We start from the raw sequence: 18,120 nt of genomic DNA on the forward strand, positions 1-18,120 counted from the left end.
ATAGCTCCCGATTTCCGATGTCATAGTTTCTCTCCGCCGGGCTGAGCTTCCTTGAGAAATAGGCGCATGGATGGAGTAATGCTGGTGTACCTTGATGTTGTGACAGGATGGCTCCAACTCCAGTTGTCGAGGCATCTACCTCGACCACGAACGGGATTTCAGGATCTGGGTGAGTCAGGAGTGGAGCTTGAGTGAATGATTGTTTGAGGGTTTGGAAGGCTGCATCGGCTTCGGGAGGCCAGGAGAGTTTCTTGGGGTGATTTTGAGTAGGTTGGTCAGCGGAGCGGTAATGAGACTGTAGTTGTGGATGAATCGTCTATAGAAATTGGCAAACCCTAGAAATCGTTGGAGTTCTTTAATAGTTGTTGGTTGTGGCCAGGAGACAACGGCAGTGACCTTCCCCTCGTCCATGCGAACCCCTTTCTGATCAATAATGTACCCCAAGAACTGAACAGATGGTAGGTGGAAGGAGCATTTTTCAGCCTTGAGGTACAATTGATGGTCTCTGAGGGTTTGTAGGACCTCCGCAACGTGGTGGCGGTGTTCGGCCTCACTCCGGGAGTAAATCAGGATGTCATCAATGTAGACTATGACGGAGATATGGAGGAACTCCCGGAGGACTTCGTGAATGAAGTTCTGGAATACGGAGGGGGCGTTGACCAGACCATAGGGCATGACCAGGTATTCGTAGTGCCCTGTAGGGGTCACAAACGCAGTCTTCCACTCGTCCCCCTCACGTATTCTGACCAGATTGTAGGCGCTGCGGAGGTCCAACTTCGTGAATATCTTGGCGGATCGGAGTTGTTCCAGGGCCGCAGGGACGAGAGGAAGGGGATACCGGAACTTAATTGTTCCTTGATTCAGAACTCGGTAATCGATACAAGGACGCAGCCCTCCATCCTTCTTGGCCACAAAGAAAAAGCTTGAGGCAGCGGGTGACGTGGACTGGCGGATATACCCCTGACTCAGTGCTTCCTGAATATACTCCTCCATGGCCTTAGTTTCCGGAAGGGACAACGGGTAGATCCTACCTTTGGGCATAGGAGCGTCTGGCAGCAGGTCTATGGCGCAGTCCCATGGCCGATGTGGAGGTAGCTGGGAAGCTCTCTTGGGGCAAAAAACGTCTTCATATGTGGAGTAGATCTTCGGGATTTGAATGGATTGTTTATTGACTGGACTTTCGACAGACGTGACATAGATGGTAAGTGGTTTCTGCCCACCGAAGAGCCGATCCAGAGAGAAGGGAGATGATGAATGCGATTTTGGACCGATCTGTGGGATATAACTCAGGTTGCATGGTGAATATGAGAGAACATTGCAAAAGAAATCCATTGCACTCCTCCGCCCCGCCAGAGTAGGGCGCTGGTCGAGCCATGGGACTGGATGAGTGGGTGGACGGTGAAGAAGTGCTCGGTGCTGGTGGTGCTTCGGGAAGTGGAGTAGATGGTAATAAAACTCTCTTCAATGAGTCCACCAACTCTTGAATGGGATCGTGAGTGCTCATGCTGTTGATTGTAGAGGTCCGGTCTTCTGTTATGGGAAGCAGACGGACAAAGGAGGTGAGTGAATTATCAACGATGTTTATTAAACAACAACTGAGCACACAAGGAGAACGGAGGAGAAGTGAGTGGAGTCTGGTTGTTCGGGTGATCCTTGGTGGCAGGCTGGATGACTGATACAGAGGGAGACCGAATGCACACACCAGAGGGCTTGCGGGGAAGACAGACTGATGACAAACACAAGGCAGACAGGACACCGGGAACACTGGACAAACTAGGAGAGACAAAGAGCAGATAAGTACAATATATTGAGGTTGAAATGCTAGTGATTACCAGGAGGTGTTTCACTCAGAGTCCGCTTCGTAGGAACGAGACCGGACACTGAGTGAAGTGAGGTGTGTGCTTATATAGTGACTAAGTGATTGGGTGCAGCTGTGTGTGGTTAATACTCAGGTGATGGTGATCTTTGCGTGAGGCTGGTGGAAGAGCCTGGCCAATCCGTGACACTATATGTGCCATTTACATACTGTATATTTCAATTAATATGGAAAACGTGTGCATGTTTTTTAAATGCATGTGTGTGTAAAACAATATAATTTGCACAAAGAAATTATGGGGTTCTTCTCTTAAAAAGCTGTTACCACCCCGTGTAGAGCATCATTATGGGTGTTTTACTTTATAACTAACGTGGTTCAAACGATGGATCTGTGACAGAGAAACTACGGGTTTTGGGAAACACTTGTCACTAAATCTTTCTTTTCCCAATCGATGCATCGTACTATGATAGTTCAGCCGCGAGTTATGTCGTTGTTTGGCAAACGCACCCCAGAGCGCCATTTTGGATCACCCCCTCCTTATAGTGGGTTTAGAATCCTTGGACTTTCGATATACATCACAAATAGAACTCATCTCTCAGAAGCAGGTAAAAAACTCACGCTCACATTACTGTGCTTCACATCGCATTATTAAGAAGAAGAAACGGCAAGCGGCAGACAAATGGATCAGGCAGACAGGTTCTGAGTATAGTTTTATGCTTTATTTATATTTTAACTTGCGAAAGTTTAAAAGCGACATATGAACAAGTAAACAACTCTAAAATAGAAAGACGAAGAGGACTGATAAACTAAGTTATTTCTTTGTTTTTGTCAGACTGGCATGCAGCATGTGGACAAAAGGGAAACACATTACTGTGGTGTTTTACTTTTCTCCACATCCTGCACACCAGTCTCAAGATTTTTGTCCTTCACTTTTGCCAATTGGTAAAATTTTGTTTGTCACCACTGGCTTGCTCGGTTTGGGACTTGTGGAGCTGCGCATCGATGGGTTTGCTCTTCAGTGTTTGGACTTTCAGCAGTGAAAATTAAACCACACTGAACTGAACTGAACTTAAACTCTGAAAACTGAACTGATACAGTTTCAATTTACTATAACCTTCTATGTTAAGCTGCCTTGCACCAAATCTACATTACAAAAGCGCTATAGAAATAAAGATGAATTGAAAATGCTTCTGATTTTTCTACATTTTATAAAAAGAGTTACAATCTTTCACAACTTTGAAACTTTATTTTAAATCGCACATTCACAATGTGTGTAAATCATGTGTGTTTAATACTGAAAAATCTAAAAAAAACTACACAAGAAACAATACAAGAACTAAAAGATAAATGACAGACAACATAACTTTGTTCATATGAAAGCTTCAGCCTGATAACTTTAAAGGGTAGTTCACCCCAAAATGAAAATGACTTCATCATTTAGCTACTATTCCTCGTGTGGTTTTAAACCTTCTGTTGAACAAAATGAGATATTTTGAAGAATGCTGGTTGCTGAAACCCACCAACATTCATAGTTGGTTAATGTTGTTCAATTACCTTCTGTAGTGTTTGACACTCTCTTTAAGTAGTGTATAACCCAGCGGACACCTTGATGTGTGTGTGTGTGTGTGTGTGTGTGTGTGTTTGTGTGTGACTAATCCATGATGAAGTGTGGAAGCCCACAGCCACACTGTGTCGGTGAAGCAGCAAGTAGCAATAATGGCAGGCAATATGGCAATCTCAAATACAGGCAATGAGTTTCCTGTCCACACACTGAAGCTGGTGTCGAGCTCATGCAAGTTGTCATAGCAATGCTCTTTTCCCTTATGACCAACACTAGCTCAGATTAAAACAGAAGTAACTTCAGTTCCATTCTGCTAACCTGAGCAATCTAAACTATACTGTAGTTAAAACACTTAATAAATACAGTGCATTCCAAAGGAGAAGGTCTATTATATACAGAATCATTTAGCTCCACATGTGCATTCCATTAAACAGTCTACATGTATATTTCAATGTTTTCTGCTACAGTTTTCTGCTACAGCATTTTAGCCTACGCTATACAATAAATAACATGCTTAACATGCTTCCTTCAGTATTGTAGTCAGGTTCCACAAGTAAAAAATATGATATCCTATGAATATCATCACAACATTTAATCTTTATGGTTAAATGGAGACTGTAAAGACTATTTTTATAAGCAATATGAATTAAAAAAACAATTTTTTTTGTTTTTCAAGATTACCAAGATACTTTAACAAAAACTATATATATTGTTGTTGGTGCCAGACAGCTGGTCTGAGTATTTCAGAAACTGCTGATCTACTGCAATTTTCACGCACAACCATCTTTAGGGTTTACAGAGAATGGTCCAAAAACGAGAAAATATCCAGTGAGGGGCAGTTCTGTAGCCACAAATACCTTGTTGATGGCCACTTGTTACAACTGACTTGTTACAACTGAGATATGCAGAAGAGCATCTCTGAAGGCACAACACATCCAACCTTGAGGCGGATGGGCTACAGCAGCAGAAGACCACACCGGGTGCCACTCCTGTCAGCTAAGAACAGGAAACTGAGGCTACAATTCACACAGGCTCACCAAAATTGGACAATAGAAGATTGGAAAAATGTTGCCTGGTCTGATGAGGCTCAGTTTCTGCTACAACATACTGATGGTTGGGTCAGAATTTGGTGTCAACAACATGAAAGCATGGATCCATACTGCCTTGTATCAATGGTTCTTATGTATCAACGGTAATTATTTATTTAGGATGTACAGTCTTTTGTGTTTGCTCTAAATATATTATCAATTATGTGAAATTATCATTGTGTGCAGGTTAACAGTTTTTTTTCAACATCATACGGACAGTACAGTATAATACAGTTCTATTCTTCCTACATTTTAGCATGTTCTGTATTATGTAAAATGTTATATATTTTTTTTACATTTTAAAGTAAATCACCATTGTATATGTACATATATTAGAGCACGCTCAGAAGTCATACACAGTGGAAAGATGAAACAACCCAAGAAGATTATTGATGTGCTAAAGTTCATAGGCATCATCTAACCAAACACTCACAACCGCATCATAAACTTGACCTAAACAGACACAACAAACAAGCGTATTCAGGCACAACCGTTCAATTGCTTTGTTCAACAAACAGTTAAAAAGGAGGAGCGATCATGTCAGTTTGTTTGGAGAGCCGTTATCCTCAATTTGATACACAGAGTCCTTGTGACAGCAGCAGCGCATCGCGCGCGGAGCGCCAATGTGGGTGTTTCATGACGCGCGCGCGTCAATTACAGGTGTCCATTAACCATCGCGCGCATCACGACCCTCGAGGAATTACGCGGAACACCAAACGCTTTCTGTTTATCCAGGTAAACATTAGTGAAGACTCTCAAGAACACACTCATTTACGAATGAGTCTGCTATTACCATCATGTGGCACTGACAACTACGGCAACTTTATTTGGACTGAGTCACGTCCCGTCTATTGAAATGGTGTCTCGAGTCTGAAAACGAACTCATCGTGACTGGAAGACGCTTGACATGTAAGTACGAGCCGTAAGGAATATTTATGTGTTTCTGTAATAGGTGATTAAAGGTATTGTGATAATGAGAGTGTAGGATACGTTTAATAAAAGCTCAGCAATGATTCGGACGAGTATAAGTGAACATTTTCATGCCCTTGAATGTTGTTGTTGTGTATGCTCTTCGTAATATACAGCAAATGTATTATTTTTTGTCTGTCATTGCCTATTGCGCACATTTTTCCACAAACACCACTCACCTGCGAGACTGCACATCATCACTGCTACATTAAACGACGAGTATTTAGACTAGAATGAGGTTTTTACTTATTTACAGCGATGATGTTAGGTTTCCAAGCATTGGCAATAAACAATTCTATAAGCTGTTTAAAGAAAAACAGCACATTCCTCTTTTGCTTTATAAATCTATTTTATCTTGTTTATTTATTGAAAATGCATTTTTAAGATATAAAACATTTCAATATACAGAATTAGAATGTGGTTTTCATATCAAACATAGAATTATGCAATGCGTTGCATCAATGACATTGTGTTGTTAATAGGGGACATCACTGAGGTTAGGCAGAGTCAAATTTTTTTTTCCTCAGTAAAGTAACAGGTGATGACATCCTCCTCCACCTCATTCATAAAGCTTGTGTTTAGCCCTCATGTTGTTTTAGAATTTTGTATACATCGTTTGGCCGTTTGAATGACCTGCCTTTACTAAACCTCTAAAATAAAGCAGATCAATTGAATTTCAATCAACAAATCTATTTTTGCACGAAGAATCAACCTCATCTTCATCACAAACTAAATATCTAGGTTTTCCCTAATCATCAGTGTGGAGTTTTGGTCAATGTTTAATCAGAGGACAGCGTTAGTTTTTCACTAAAGTGCAGGGTATATATTCTAATGCTAAAGGAACCTGAATAAGTGTTAAAGTCTTTAGCAAGACAGTATTCGTTACAGCTAAAGCAGAGGATTCTTATTGTGTATGTTTGGGAGTCAGTGTGTTTTGTAGGGGGCATGTGTGTGCCAGTAGTTGTTATAGTGTAAAACATTATTTTATTGCTGGCAGGTCAAAATTGACCTTTAGGACAACTGTTCAGGGTTCATACAGTCATGGAAAACCTAGAAAAGTCATAGAATTTTAAAATGACATTTTCCAAGCCTGGAAAAGTTTTGGAAAAACAGAAAAACCCACAAAGTTTTGGAAAAGTCATGGAAATTAGTTTAACAAATATCTGTATTCTTGAATTTGGGCTGCGCGATATTGGAAAAATTGGTTATTTTGGATTTCTGATCTATATATTGCGATGTGAATACAATTTCACCTGATAATTTAACAGGTTTATTTGGATTGATTGGGGGGGATTTTGTAGAGGAGTGAATCTTTAATAATATATAACAAAAAAATTACAAGCAAAGATAAATATAGTAAAGATAAAAGGGAATGATAGTTTTCAGGTATTCACTATTCAGGTACATATATTGAATATTCAACACCGCATAGTCTTCTTTGTATATTATTTAATCTTTATTAAAATTAGAAAAGTTTCTTGTGGCCGGATGTTTTAAAATTTGAAATATTGTAATGTTCACACAGTCACAGGCCTTAAAGGGACAGTTTACTCAAAGACTAAAATGTACTCACTATTTACTCACACTTCACTTGTTTCAATACTATAGGAGTTATTCAATTATATTATTTTTGTATTCATTAAAAAAAAGAAAACTCAAATGTTTGAAACAAGAGAAGGGTGTAATGAAAATGGTAAGTCATTTTTGAGTGACTCTTTTGAGTGATCTCTTTAAAAATGCATGCAGATGATAAACTTTTACCCCATTATGATTAAACGCTATATTAAACTATAATCCCAACATTGCATATCCTGCAATGTGAAATTATATATTGTGCATATTAGTGCTGTGTAAGCATTATCAAAATCAGTTTTACATAGATGTGAAAGCAAATTTAAATTAATTTGTTTGTTGCATGTTTTATAATATGCTGTAATAAATTAGAATAAAATCTAATTTTATTTTGTTTTTCTTATTATTTACCATGTATATGTAGACATAACATGAAACATTACATCATGAAAATGTACTTGAAAGTTCTGGAAAAGTTTTGGAAAAAGTCATAGAATTTTAGTAGTAAAAGTGTGTATGAACCCTGACTGTTGTACTAGGGCTGCATGGAAAAATCTGACATTACGGTATTTTGTTTTGTTGCGATATACATTGAGATATCAATATAATTTCACCAGATGATTTTAACAGCTCTATTTGGAAACTATTTCACTCATTTAGATGGACTGGGATGATCAAGTCCTCTGTGCGATGCATCTGCATAAAATATGATCAATTTAAAGCATGTAAATACAACAGAGCCAAAATAAAAGTTAAATAAACAGTGCTTTATGGTTTTCTGGGGTGTCAAACAGTATTTAAAGTACAGCAGTTGAACAGTCAAATGTCTTTTAGTTCCTGCAGTTAATCTATCGGTTATGTCCTCAAAACATGACATAACTGTAGATGTTTTAAAGGCATTGTTTAGACGACAACATTCAGTGCGAACACCAAAAGGAAAAAGCCAGAGATGATGCAGAACAAAGATTAATCCTCTTCCTGAAGGTCACCAAGATCTGGATTGAGGCTTGAGAGATGTGAATGTGTGTAGGAAATAAAGTGTTTACTAGATCAGTTCACTGTACAGCAGAACTGGTTATGTAAGTTGTCTTACTCTTAGTCATAAAACGGCATATTTATTTGCAGGCATTCGAGAGCTGTCATTAACAGCCAAAAGAGGTGCAATGTTGAAAACCACCATTAATGTTCAAGCAGTCTTAAAATACATTAGTGTGTGAACTTGAGCTGCTGACACTGTTTCCTTACGATCTTTCTGGAAAACTATGTGTACTCCCTCACTCTCAATGTACGAAATTGATACTTACCCCCTAAAGTCGTTGTGCGAGCTGTGCTTGAACAGCTGAGGTTAATTATAAAACTGTCCATTGTGTGAGAAATATTAAGGCTCTGTGTTTTGAAAATATAACAAGTTCATAACTTATGACGGTTGCCCCCTTCTATGTTCTTTCCCTTTGTTGAGCAGCGTGACTGCTGATGTCCTCTGGAGATCTAAAGAGCCCTGATCTGCTCAGCGGAGGATCACAACACAGGAGGAGACCCAGGCACTGTGAGACGTTTGCATTCCCTCATTGCACCAGCTGTCAGGAAAAGAGCATCTGCAGATATTCATCTTATTGGGAAAGAGTCCCTGGCGGACCTTCAGGAAGAGACTCTTCAGTTTCACTTTTGCAATATATTGGACATTTTGTGCAATCAGGTCACTTTCATTACCTCTGGTTGTTGGGAAATTTTCAAAAAAATGAGCTCTTGGAGAGGCTCTTAATGGTTTTATATGGCAAGATTCATAGAAATATGATAGCTATAGTCTGTTCATGTGCTCTGAGGCTTGTTGCATGAACTCTGCAACGTAAATCAGCAGGTTTCCTTTAGACTTTAAACTTCCAACTGGATCCTGGAGGGCCCAAACTTCATCAAGGTGGTCATTATGGTGATGTCGCAGGGCACCTACACATTTTTGGCATGCTTTGCCGGCTTCTGGCTGATCTGGGCTCTCATTGTCATGCTTTGCTGCTTTTGCAGCTTTGCCCAGCGTAAGCTAAAGCGCAGGCGTGAAGAAAGGCTGAGGGAGCAGTGCCTGCGGGCATTGGAGATGGAGCCTCTGGAGTGCACCAGTGGAGGATACCCTCCCAGAGAGCCCCCTCAATTCTGCCCACCTCTTCAAATGTTGTCTCCTCAGCTGCCAGTAACACACACTCTTCCTCAGGCAAACTGGACCATCCATGAAGGTAGGATGTTTAAACAAGTTTAGTCATCAAGTGCAATTTAATCTGCAATCAGGGGTATGGGGAATACTATAATTGTAGTGTAAGATGGCATAGTTGTTTCTGCATTCATATTTGGAAGAAAATTGTGTATTTTCAAAGGAACATGTCTCGAAGATCTCTTGAAATCAGAATGTGAGTTTTTTGGTTGCTAGACTGCTTTTTCACAATCTAGCAATCTCAACAACAAAAAAAAAGCTCCAGACCTTCAACAAATATTTGAAAGAGTCCTTCTCCAACTTCAGGTTAGATGGAAATTCTATTTTATTGGGACATGAATGTGTCCTTTACCAGTCTTCAAAATTATTTCACCATTTCCTTCCATTTTTCCTTTTTTTTTTTTTTACACTTTTACATTTTTTATGAATATATGAAATCATATATTTTTTATATTGGTTTCAGGGTTTTTTGTCTCCGTTTACCTTACCTACTCTTATCTGTCTTAGTAGTTTTAAGCTACATCCACCAACTCAGTCCAGTCCTTCAACCTGTCCTGGCTTAGTGCTCTATGCCTCATATTCCTTTTTTTAAATTCATGTACATTTCCCCCTAATGCTAATACTATATAGGATAGGTAAAGGGTGTTCAATCTTGTTCCTGGAGGTTCATTAGCTCTAACCAGCTCTAACAGTGAGTACAGGGACACCAATAATCCAATTTTAAGAGTCTACCATGTAAAAGGCGAGTCATTTAATACGATTAAGGTCATAATCGAACCAAAGAGAAATCGAATTAAGACGTGGAGGATGCTGATTTTAGTCGCATTATTGAACTGCAGTACAGACATGTAAACACCACAATCAAACTATTAGTGTCATATAGGACTTTTCGCCACATTTTGCAATAGGATAGTCCACACACATGACTGTTTGACACTATTTTTTTGCACCTACCGAGTCAATGAAGATCGTATAATAATGTAATGCGGTGTTTTTTTTTCTTCCATTCAGTGTGCAGTATGAAATTTCATTAAAACAACACTCTTCCAGCAGTTCATAGTTGCATCTAATATCTCATTTGTCACAGGGGCATGCAGGAAATGTTCCCAGATGAAAGTGAAAATGCCGAACTTCAGTTAAAGTTGACAAATTAAAATTAAACACCCAAAATGACATGGACGTGGATAGCGGGGTGATGCAATGACGTTAATCGAATTATGTGCTATAGCATGTAAAACGGGATTATGAAAGGAACATTCAAAAAGCAACTCATGTAAACGCCTTAATCTTATTATTGTCTTAATTAGATTAAGGCAACTATTTCGTTTACTGATGTCCATGTAAATGTAGTCAGTTTCTGGTGAATCTTAAGACCTTGACCAGCTGATTCAGATCTGTTTAATTAGGGAAGGTGCTTAGTTCTCCAGCACAGTTTGGACTCCTCTGTGTTAGATTTTATAGCAATCAAAGCACATTACGTTCTACAAACTTAAAGGCTTCGTAAAGTTGCCTAGACAGTATCAAAATTTGCCTTGAGGAACAGTTTATTTCAGCAGAATAATTTGATAAATAGAATTCTTCATACTCTGCTAAACATGCAACTCCTTTGTTACATGTTATTAATAAAATGAGCATGTTGTGATTCAACACTGTTTATCAAGCTGCAAAGATCGTTCATCTCTTAAGAGCTGTACCAGTGTAAACCTGCACACCTCACACAATGTTGGCAGCTCAGGCTACATTCTTTCATGTATGACATGGTAACAGTAAGACTTGTGTGGGTGTTGTGTAGGCCGACGAGTACAGCACTGAGCTAGCAGCAGCTAGAGCCGGGCTAATCATGTGCTTTGGCAGACAGGCAGACTGCCAGGGATGGTGGATCCCTGGGCATGGGTGAAGAATGTCCCTTTAAACCTGTGCCAAACCCACAGGATGGATGACCACACATTAAAACAGGGCCTGAGTAATAAGTCAGCTCATAAAAAAGCAAGAGTCAGAAAGAATTATACCCTTAAGGGGAATTCTGTATCACTTTACAACAACAAGCGTATTCCCTGTGACGCCTTGTGGAAATGGGAAAATGGAATCATTGATATAATCTGTAATTGTGAAGAATTTCTCATGATTTATTGGTTTAATTTCTTTATTTGGTCCCCAAGAGTGGCTTCAGCTACCTGAAGCTTTTGGAAATATTTTAGGTACAATGGCCTGATTAATTCCATGTTGTATTGCAAAACACTTTTGGTGCTATTGCTATTGGGTATGTTTAAGCTTATAAACAGATTTAATTGTTTGGTTAGGCATACCAGTGGATTAAGGGTTAGAGGTAAAGTAGAGACAACTGTGTAATATTATATGTAAGGCTCTGAGGACATGAAATTGTACCAGATTTCAAATAAAACCCAAACAATACTAACATACAAATATACCATTGAATGAAATTTTGTGTAATAGCAATTGAATGATACAAGGGGAATGTACTGAATTACTGAAATGTACTCAATACTTTGCTCAGTGGTTAGCACTGTCACCTCACAGCAAGAAGGTCCAAACCCAGCTAGCAAAATTCATGTGGCTCAAATCCAGCCCACACCAGACACTTACATCCGGCCCACATACCGCATGGAATGATGGCACTTTGGTGGTCCACTCCTGTTTGCCAGATCTTGGACACAATTAAGCCATAGCAATACCACATATCAGCCAGAATTCAGCCAAATGAACCAGAACTGACCCTATTCTGGGCCACAAAAGTGTCACACATACATCTTAAGATAACTGGGCACATTTGCACCTACACGTGTGAGCAGCTTTGGGTTCAGACCCAGATTACCTTTAAATGACTATGCCACATTTTTGCCAACTGTGGTCCACATTTGTCCTCCATTAATTGGGCCACATTTATCAATTTCCACATGGGCCACATTAGCCTCACATTCAGATTACGTGTGTGTGTGTGAATGAGAGAGTGTATGGGTGTTTCCCAGTACTGCTGGAAGGGTATCAACTACATAAAACATGGCCCGTGATAAGGGAGAGCCAAAGGGAAATTAATGGAATAAACTGTAATGTGTTTAAAATCGAAACACATTAAAAACACAAAGCATCATTATACAAATTACATATAGTGTCATTATACACTTAACGACTGATGATCATACACAAACAGACCGTAGATCATATGATAATGCATGACACTGCATGACAAAAGAAAATCTGTTTAAATGGTGGTGACTGAATTATAGTCTGATACTTGAAAATCATTGTCGGTGGACATAATACACCACAAAACTTTCTGTGTAGTCATTGATCAAATCTGTAGACAAGCTCTGACTTTCAGCACACACTCTGACTTCAAATCTAGACAAAGGTTGCATGGTAAATTTCAACCTTATGTGTCACCGTGAGGACCATTGAGCAACACCCCAGAAGCCTGCAAGAATGTCCGACCCAGTTGCTATGGATTCTGTGCCTTCTGTACAGATTTCTGCTCTGGGTCCTCTCTCTAATTATCACAAATTTGGGATGGGTGGTTCTGGGCCCCCCAGACTCCGCTGTGGGCCCCTCCGAGCCTCTGCTTACTCTGTCCCCCTTTCCACCATTTGCGACACTCCTGGCCCAACCTATGTGAAAGCAACATTCCTGCCACCAAGGACACACTAGCAATCTCCTTGCAACCACCCAGTATGTTTTAGTAACTCGCAAACAACCAATTAGTTTAGCACCACTCAAATTGTCTTCAAATTGATTTTGCATTACAGTTTAAGATACACTGCCTCAATTTGCTGCAATCCTATATCTGAACACGTGATAATTAGAAAGAATCTATAATTAATGTTCTGCCCTAATGCACTGCTAGGCTTTAGGACTCAAAGGTTCCCCCCTCCCTCCATTTGTCTTTCATCTTCCATTCTAGCCAAAGCACAGATGATAGGGGGTGAAAACACTGCCTAGTCACAGCCAAATTCATTCTTATCTCTGACCTCAATATGCTGGTTTATCACTTCCTCCGCAGGAGAAAATCTATCCTGGCTTTCATCTAGGAGTGAGAGGTGACCTTGAAGGAAATGATAAAAGCCTCAAATCTTCCACCCTCTCCTGATAAAATATTACAAGCCCTCATTTATGTTCTCTGATAACTTCACACATGCGTTGTTTATCTGATTAGCCCTGTGATTGCATATGTTTAATGATGTCTGAGCTGACTTGGTAAAAGAAAGAACTGCAATATATTGGGGTCATGAAGCATTAATGTGAAGCACTTTGCATGTCTTGCATGTTTGAGGTGTTACTCCAGTATGAACATTTGTTTTGTTTTTTCGCAGCAGACACAGATGTCTTTGGGAAACCTCCTTGCTATGAAGAGGCTGTATTGATGGAGGACCCGCCACCACCTTACAGTGAGGTTCTGGCTGACCCCAGAGGAGGAACTTACACCAAACCTGCATCAAGATCTTCAAGGGAGACTCAGGAGTCTGAAACTAGCAAAATGGCTCCTGTGACCGTATTTCCAGAACGTGGCTACTCTTCCCTCATACGTCTACCTTCAGCCAGACGCTGGGACTCTCTGGGGCACCTCCTGTCCAACATGGACCTCAACCACAACAATCTGCCGGTCGAGCCACAGGCCTCTGCAATTGCTACCATGCCTCGCGAGGGCCGGACTCACACAGACATGGGTTTGCATGGGCTCCAAAGTCTGGATCAACATTATGGGTTGCCCACTGCCTTTCCCCTTTTGGGTCGAAGCACAGCAGTATGAGCCCACAAAAATAGACCTACGGACCACTTTCTAAAATGAACGCTCTGGATGGTGAGTCATATGTGGTCAGAAATGTCTGCCAGAGGCATTTTTGGGGGCAGAATCAGTTCGGGATGATTCAGCTTTGTTCAGGGGTTCATTCGCGGATCCATCATCCTTGCTTTTCTCTCCGTCCTCCTTGTTGCTCTCTGTGGCATCTCCGCCTGATGCAGAGCAGCAGCTATTATGTGAATGCTGTTGCCATGGCTCCCGGGAGCTGTCTGCAGCCCACCAACGCCTCGCCCCTTACATCCTCTCTTCTTCCTTTCTCATCTGAGGCTCACTGATATAATACAAATGACATTTCAAACCCTGTCTTTGTGAAACAGGGTAAAACACAGAAGTGCGACACAGAAAAATGACAGTGATTGGTCCGTACTGTAGCAACACAATGCTGCTCGGCTGTAAAAAAATGTCATTTACATTCTGGGAAACAATACCTGGCATATCTTTCTGGATTTTGTGCCAGTTTCTTTCTTGGGAAGAAGTATGAACTTTGGGGGTGGCAAGGCTTCAAAGCAAACACATTTTTTTCCTAAAAAGGAAGTTGCCTGAAGAATAAAATTTTTTCAAACATGTCCATAGTGTTCGTTGGAGAAAGACGTCTCAACTTTTAATACATTAGAGATGATGCGGGTACACTGAGGAACTGCCTTTAAGGGTGCTTTCACACTTTTATCACTTTTGGTCCACACCCAGGTTCATTTGACATCAGAGTACAGTATGTTTAGCTAGTGTGAACGATGTTATCTGAACTCCTGTGCACACCTGTGAACCGTATCTGAGTCCTCCTGAAAGAGGTGGTCTGGCATATTGTTTGAGCAAACTGGTACGGTTAACATTTGATATGAATTCAATCGTACCAAATAATGGAAGTGAACCGCCAACTGTAAATCAAACAGACATTTTGTTTGGAAATTAAAATTTCGTTGACGTCAGAACCCACCGTCAGGCCAATGTCAGTGTCCAACATCGGACAGACGTTGCATTTTGGTGACTTTACAACGCAACATAAAAACAACCAAATATCGTATAAATATATCAAACAACATCTAATGATGTTACAGCTTGACGTTGTGTGTACTTTACCAATGTGACGTCTATCAGACGTTGGATTTGAGTTGCCATTCCTGATGAATAAATGTCAGTATTTGACGTCAATATGGTGTTGGATTTTGGTCACTTTCCAACACAACCTAAAATCAACAAAACATCAACATCATTTTACATTGTTATTGGACATCAAAATAACATTCCAGATTGATGGTCGGCCTGAAAGAGGTGGTCTGGGATATTGTTTGCACAAACTCTGGTCCGGTTCACTTCTGATATGAATGCAATCATACCCAATAATGGAAGTGATCTGCCAACTGTAAAACAAACTTTAGTTTTCATAACGTTCATTCATGTGTGTATGACTGTGTATCATGAACTGTACCTTGGTGACAAGCGGGACTGAGCCAGGGCAAACACAGTGATAATGTCTGCTTGTGCTACTTCTGCAGACATCACATTATGTTTTTGATATTTTTGTAGCAGATAGACGCAAGTTGCTCTCTGTATGTTACCAAAACCAAAACATTCAATAAAAGCAGAATAACATTGATGTGCATAAGTCTTTCCTTTTTGGCACCTTGGCTTACATGGACGTCATCAAGCAACAGCTGTACACACAACAGCAGCTTGATGACGCAACCGCACCAAGGTTCAGAAGGACAAAAAACAATGTGAACACAAACCAGCTAAGAAAGTGGCTAGGGGGTCATTGGAACTTGGGTTCAGACCAGGCAATCGACCCAAGTGTGAAAGTACCCTAAAAGGATCACTCTACTTTATTTTACAACTCCCTTAGAGTTAAACAGTTTTATTATTTTTGAATCTGGCGAGAGCCTTTTTTGAGAGCCTAAGCTTAGCTTAGCATAAATAGTTGAATCAGATTAGACCAATAGCATCTCACTCAGAAATGACTAAAGAGTTTTGATAGTTTTTCTATTTAAAGCTTGATTTCCTTGCCCCTGCAGCAGCCATTGTACAGCAACAACATCACCTGATTGTTACACTGGAAAGAGAGTATAGTTTCTAGCTATATCAGCAAAGTAAAAAGCTATGTTTTCAAGAGTTCACATTTAGCTGATGATTGATAATAAAGCGTGTTTGGCATGCTGTCCCGGGAGAGAGCCCTGAGCTCAGGATATCCTCGATCCTGGGGCTTCCTCCCGTTTGAAGGGCGAGAGGAGAGTTTGAGCTCATGTAGGTCTCAAGAACTGCCCTGCTTGTGAATGTGCTAAGATATATCTGCCTAAGAGTTTGTTCCTAAGATTCTACTTTGAATTTACTTATGGTGTATGTCTTTGGATTGTGGGAGGAAACCAAGAAAACTCACGCAAGCACAGGGAGAACATGCAACCTCCACACAGAAACGCCGACTGGTTCGGTGAGGGGTCGAACCAGTGGCGTTCTTGCTGTGAGGCAAAAGTGCTAACCACTGGGCTGCCGTGCCAACCTATCAGGAGAAGGGGAGGAGTAGGGGTGGAAGAGGGGATTCTTCAAGATGAAGATGAATGGATTGTAAAACTGGTTATTTATAGTGAGTCAGTATTTATCTGATTGGTGCAATATACGGGGCTGATGAGGTACCAGCTGTGTTCAATCATCAGCACGTGATCCTCTCGAAATTAGTTTATAAATAAACCATATTTATTTTCCGTTGGTACACAGTGTACTGTAACTACCAAAGAATCAAGCTTTAAATTGGAAAATTATTGAAACTTTTTGGTCATGTTGAGTGAGATGCTAAAGGTCTAATCTGATTCAAAGATCTATGCTAGGCTAAGCTAAAAATGCTCCCACCAGACTCAGAGATTGGCTCAGATTTAAAATGGTTAAACTCTCATGAACTTGTTAAATGAGCATATTTTCAAAAAAGTGAAGTGTTCCTTTGATTTTATGTAAAAGTACTATTGTCTTTTTTTAATGAATACAAGATATCTGTATGGATAATGATTTTTAAAATAGTATTAAATCCATCCTCTTAAAGTGCTCCTCAGATTGATAGCACCTTGTTTGTGATGACCCATAAATGGGATTTGTCAACAGTTCATGCACGCGTGGGATTTGCAATTATTTAACAAATCATGTTCATATACTGGTGCTTCTCTGAGTTCTCTTCTCAGACTGAACTGAATCTCTTTTTGCCAGGCAGTTTTTTTCTTCTTCTCATCATCATCAATGTGGTGATTGCTACATTGTGAAAATGCTTGATTTAATTTTTTCCTTTTATTGCCATCATTTCTATTATGTCTCCATGCCCTTAAACGATTCTACCTCAATCCATCTAATGGCGTGCCATTGTCAGCTACACAACATATAACTCTACTTTCATGCATGCGCTGGATGCTTTCAAATGACATTTGATTAAAATAAGCTCCATTTTGGAAATGTGAAAAAAGCAATTAGCTGCAAATGTGGGCAAACGTTCAGCATAATGCTTTTACTACATCATAGTGATGTCCTTTGGTCCATTTTATTCAATAGGACAGGCATTTTAGACCACTGGAAAATAACAAAAGCATAAAAGAATTGTACTTCCCACAACCCACATTATATGTAGACAATATATAAGGCATTGTTCAATGCTTTATTATTAACCTGTGCTGGGTAAATTACACAATAGTAGGATTAAATAGTTCCCATGTGATATGAATATGAAATGATGAATGAATGTGCAAACATTGCCCAGATGGATTCTTCTGAAAATGTTGATAAGATGAAAAATAGGAACTAAATCAATACGCCTCTTAAAAATAACTATACTTAAAGGGACAGTTCACCCCAAAACGAAAATTTTCTCACTATGTACTCACCATCAAGTGGTTCTCTCTATGCCTTTATAAGTTTACTTTTCCTGTTGAACGCAAATGAAGATATTTGAAAGAATTTTAGAAACCAGCCCAGCAGACACAGGATGTCAAAATGACGACAGATTGGCATTGTACCCCAACGTCATGGGACATTGCATTTTGTTTGGAAATGAAAATTGGGTTGACGTCAAGCTAACATCAGTGTCCAACATCGGACAAATGTTGCATTTTGGTTACTTTACAACGCAACATA

General features: G+C 39.9%; 1 protein-coding gene and 1 long non-coding RNA gene across 3 annotated transcripts; one reads left to right on the forward strand and one right to left on the reverse strand.

Annotated features, from left to right (window-relative positions):
* Positions 1-1,560: 1,560 nt before the first annotated feature.
* Positions 1,561-1,999, reverse strand: LOC130214691 (uncharacterized). Its single transcript, XR_008835627.1, has 2 exons — positions 1,949-1,999; positions 1,561-1,773 (listed from the first exon to the last, which is right to left on the reverse strand). It is a non-coding gene; the product is annotated as an uncharacterized LOC130214691 (long non-coding RNA).
* A 3,049-nt stretch (positions 2,000-5,048) lies between these two features.
* On the forward strand, positions 5,049-15,493 carry LOC130214886 (proline-rich protein 7). Of its 2 annotated transcripts, none has more exons than XM_056446731.1 (3): positions 5,049-5,374; positions 8,469-9,231; positions 13,532-15,493. In XM_056446731.1, the coding sequence occupies exons 2-3, from the start codon at positions 8,931-8,933 to the stop codon at positions 13,966-13,968; spliced, it is 738 nt and encodes a 245-aa protein (XP_056302706.1). In that variant the 5' UTR covers positions 5,049-5,374; positions 8,469-8,930; the 3' UTR covers positions 13,969-15,493. The 2 variants fall into 2 exon arrangements, with proteins under 2 accessions (XP_056302706.1, XP_056302708.1); XM_056446733.1 differs by having other exon boundaries at positions 13,535-15,493.
* The last annotated feature ends 2,627 nt before the right edge of the window (positions 15,494-18,120 follow it).

The sequence above is a fragment of the Danio aesculapii genome, chromosome 21 (genome assembly GCF_903798145.1).
Source record: "Danio aesculapii chromosome 21, fDanAes4.1, whole genome shotgun sequence".
Lineage (NCBI taxonomy): Eukaryota > Metazoa > Chordata > Actinopteri > Cypriniformes > Danionidae > Danio > Danio aesculapii.